At 38.0% G+C, this 4941-nt stretch overlaps 1 protein-coding gene across 1 annotated transcript; it reads right to left on the minus strand.

The window, feature by feature from the left end:
• Window positions 1–661: 661 nt before the first annotated feature.
• Window positions 662–2993, minus strand: LOC117316590. Its single transcript, XM_033871255.1, has 2 exons — window positions 2457–2993; window positions 662–1990 (listed from the first exon to the last, which is right to left on the minus strand). Exons 1-2 carry the CDS (start codon window positions 2861–2863, stop codon window positions 1411–1413), a joined length of 987 nt encoding a protein of 328 aa, XP_033727146.1. The 5' UTR covers window positions 2864–2993; the 3' UTR covers window positions 662–1410.
• Window positions 2994–4941: the final 1948 nt, after the last annotated feature.

Consider the following 4941-nt stretch of genomic DNA (forward strand, 5'->3'; position numbering starts at 1 on the left):
ATGGTAGTATACAGTCGATATGACTAACGGGCGACATTCTATTTATCTGTCACCAAAATTGTATTCATATCGACTGTATACTACCATTTGGTAACAGTTCAATGCTTAAACATACTCCAAATACCAATCATGATAACTGGATAACACGTATATTGAGTACAAACACGTGTTATTTTTTCAAGTATCCTGATTTCAAATGCCTCCTTGATTTATACACACCAGGTCTGTCGGTTTAATTTATACTGACGTAATCAGTGAAAATGGTAAGTTGTTTGTTAACAGAAAATTATATGATTTTCAGAAATACAGTATACACGTATGAATTATGCCGTAAGACCTTCCGCTAGGTCAATTTATTCCACGCGTCTATAGTGTTTGTAAAATCTACGCTTACGGTCAATGAGTTTTGTAATCTATATCAAACCTTAAAATACTTTTTTACAGCACATGGATGTGCATGCTCTAGTTTCATCGATTTTGAGTAAGAATTGTGTTGGAGTTTTATTTGTTTTCTTAAACGTCAGTATTCACTGTTTTAGATTTGCGTTGTACATAAACAAGAAGAGAATGTAGTTTTATCGAAACCGTCACTCTAACTCCAATCGATATAACGAGGACAACATATAGGAACAAAATGGACAAAATTAAAAACAAAGTTACATATAAATACAATGCATTGTGTATACAAAGCGGATCCATTAGATAAAATACTCCGAGTTCTTGGAATATTTTTTTTCGATTTTGTGAATTACAACACATTCTGATATTAAGTTAGAATGTGAAAGTCTGGCCCAACGTTAAGTCTTTACAGATTCAGCTTGTCTTTATACCAAGTAAGAGTCCAGTTAAAAAGTTAATAACAAAGTTCACGTTGTCCAATTCTTGAAGAATCCGATTAGAACGTTCTCGAATTATAAAACAATACCAGTCTTTGAAGAATATGCTTGAAGAGTTTCTCATTCCCTTAAATATTTAATATTATCATCATTCCATTTAATTTCCGAAGAATAGGATTCAAGCATTCCACTCAGGACACAATGCCGTCAAGTGACAATTTAAAAAGGATACACTTCAAGTATTCCTCGTTCCATTAAATATCACCCATCACCTCGGGCTATCAGGATACGAGCTATCATGTCAAAATTTCTGAAGAATATATTTCTCAGAAACTATTTCTATTTAAAGATAACAGCAATTTAAACCCACTTGAATGCCATTTACACTAATGATATGGAATGTCAAATAAACAACTGAAGGTAATTTCTGAAGAATATTCCTTGAGTATTATTTCTTCAAATAAAGTTTCAAACCATTTCAAACAATTAAATAGCATGTCACACATTGCTTTAGAATGATCCTCAAGCATTCTTCTTGCCATTCAAAGTCCACGAACAGATCAGGATAACAATATCATGCGGTCCAGTTCTGAAGAATAAGCTGATAGCTTTCCTCTTCGCGTTTAAAATGGTGTGCAATGGTTATTGCATGTCGTAGAGATTCTAGAGCAGCTTCCTTGTCACCAGCAAGCCGTTGAAGCTTTGCCTCCGCCCGTTTGTACAACATAAGTCTTCTCTCATCGGTGTTGGTCCAATGTTCTTCAGCTTCTTCCAGACTCTTTCTAGCTGCGTCCCTATCCTCATGACTGATATCCTGGCCAGAAATATCTTCGCCTGATAGGCCGATCTTTAACAGAACACACGCTTTCTTTACAAGAAACATTCTCGCCCACATATTGGCGACTCCGTTGTCCTTTATAGCTTTCACTTGTTCAAGCCCCTTCTCGATCCATTCCTTAATATCATCCATCTGTTCCGTTTGTGGTATCTGGCTGATGCCAGCTAACACCACATTGACATATCCGTACAAACAACTCGCATTAACTCGAGCCATACTCGTCTGGTTTAAGAACAGTTGCAGTTTCTCCATTCCTTTGTCGGCCACTTTCTTGGCCTTCTGAACACGTCCCGAGACTGCAAGTGCTGACGCATACCTGCAGTAGACAATAAGTATTAGTATTGTTGATTTAGCTATGCTGATGATAAATAAGGTTTAATATTTCAAAAAATCTTATTAATTTTTTTAAATGCACACCCTTCAGACGACTAGTCTGTGTATTAAATGAACGCAAATGACTGGGAAATTTGGGCGTTTTAGGCAGCTGGCGTCTACATAGGGTTCAGATAAATAACCAGTAATTGTAATACATCTTTGTTATACACAGGTGGCCTATATGGCAGGGTTGGCTGTAGTTTGCTGTTTTTCTTTTTCATTTTTAAAAGCACTAACAAGAAAAATGAATAAGTAAATATGTTAACATTACATATTGTATTAAAGATAGTTTATCTATTGAAATTGCCTGTTGTATATACAAGATATACAACGTATTGGGTTATCAATGACATGTGCAATGTTTGTGAAAAACACCAATTGCTATTTTCGCATTGTGTATACTTTACCTGAATTTATATATCATGAGTGCAATGCCGGGGAATGATGTGTGTGGAGCGAGCCGTCTCAGACATTCATAAACAGGATGATTGTATAACTCTTTGATAAGATGTTTAGAAGTCCTCAATGTGTCGGCCTGTCCTTCATATTCAGCGAATCTGACGTCAAAATACCGTTTGTCGAGATTATAATCAATGAACGTATTGCATTCTTCGAGGCAGTTTTCACTTGGAGCTGAATGGGAGGAGTTATATACTTTTTCCTGAATCTTATCCGCAAGGTTCGTGTAGTTTGTTATTTCACCTACTACATGTCTCTCGACTTCTAGGTCGGTCATACCAATATTGATGTAGACAGTGGTGGCTCTTTCGATCACACAACTCTGGCCGATATCAAAAGTTTTCCTGTTAGGCATTTTTTTCAAATTATTCCTCTTCCATTTTAGAAAAAAAAACACGTATGGTGTCCGCTTCGAATCAACACAAATTTTGCCTTCTTTGTATGTTTTTCGTACGGTGTTTACATAAAGTGCAGACAGAACATAAACAACACCACACACTGTATATATATATACACGTAGGGTGCACATACGGGCAGATTACTGACCGGATTACAACACTTCACTAGAGCGATTGTAAAAATACCGATATAAATAACTTCATGTTTTTATCAGATCCTCTTACCACACGTTATTTAGATGCACCAGACTTATTTAGGTTTCGTTTCACTGTCGAGTAACTTAAAGGGTTGCATATCGTACATTTAACGCCGCTGGTCTTAAAATATTACTGTTTTCTATACGTGTAATTATAAAAAGAAACGTGAATTTAAGTAATTAAGGATTTAAAAAAAACATTCTGTATCTGCATCGAAGTGTATGTACATATGATGTCCCTAACATCACTGACGAGTCCTAGAAGGACAAACAGCGGTATGATGCCCCTAACATCACTGACGAGACCTAGAAAGACGAAACAGCTGTATGATGTCTCTAACATCACTGACGAGTCCTAGAAGGACAAACAGCTGTATGATGTCCCTAACATCACTGACGAGTCCTAGAAGGACAAACAGCTGTATGATGTCCCTAACATCACTGACGAGTCCTAGAAGGACAAACAGCTGTATGATGTCCCTAACATCACTGACGAGTCCTAGAAGGACCAACAGCTGTATGATGTCTCTAACATCACTGACGAGTCCTAGAGGGACAAACAGCTGTATGATGCCCCTAACATCACTGACGAGTCCTAGAAGGACAAACAGCTGTATGATGTCTCTAACATCACTAACGAGTCCTAGAAGGACCAAACAGCTGTATGATGTCTCTAACATCACTGACGAGTCCTAGAGGGACAAACAGCGGTATGATGCCCCTAACATCACTGACGAGACCTAGAAAGACGAAACAGCTGTATGATGCCCCTAAAATCACTGACGAGTCCTAGAAGGACAAACAGCTGTATGATGTCTCTAACATCACTAACGAGTCCTAGAAGGACCAAACAGATGTATGATGTCTCTAACATCACTGATGAGTCCTAGAAGGACAAACAGCGGTATGATGCCCCTAACATCACTGACGAGACCTAGAAAGACGAAACAGCTGTATGATGCCCCTAACATCACTGACGAGTCCTAGAAGGACAAACAGCGGTATGATGCCCCTAACATCACTGACGAGACCTAGAAAGACGAAACAGCTGTATGATGCCCCTAACATCACTGACGAGTCATAGAAGGACAAACAGCTGTATGATGTCTCTAACTTCACTGACAAGTCCTAGAAGGACCAAACAGCTGTATGATGTCTCTAACATCACTGATGAGTCCTAGAAGGACAAACAGCGGTATGATGCCCCTAACATCACTGACAAGTCCTAGAAAGACGAAACAGCTGTATGATGCCCCTAACATCACTGGCAAGTCTTAGAAGGACCAAACAGCTGTATGATGTCTCTAACATCACTGACGAATCCTCGAAGGACAAACAGCGGTATGATGCCCCTAACATCACTGACGAGTCCTAGAAAGACAAGCAGCTGTATGATGTCAGTACCGTCACAGCCGATTCTTAGAAGGACAAACAGCTGTATGATGGCCTACTAACAATACTTAGTCTGTGGTACGTGCAGTTATACCTATTAAGATTCATTTTAAAGATGAAATTCTTTTGTGTCTTTTGTAAATTCTTCATAGAATTAAAAAGAAATAGAAAAGAAAAAAAATTAAGAGTCAAATAGATCGTCCTATACAAAAAAATCCACATGAGACAAAACATAAGAATGATAGAAAAACGTGTATGTTTCATTTAAAGATATTTTGATATCGAAATATTGATCAAAGAAACAAAGATGGTGGGTTGACTCACACGTATAATCCAACAACATTGCCAGACATGTTTATTTATTTTGATGTCCTTCGACTCAAAATGTGTGTCAATGCGGATTTCCTGGCTTTTGGCCAGGAACGACGACTTGTGTTTACCCGGAT

The sequence above is a fragment of the Pecten maximus genome, chromosome 18 (assembly GCF_902652985.1).
Source record: "Pecten maximus chromosome 18, xPecMax1.1, whole genome shotgun sequence".
Lineage (NCBI taxonomy): Eukaryota > Metazoa > Mollusca > Bivalvia > Pectinida > Pectinidae > Pecten > Pecten maximus.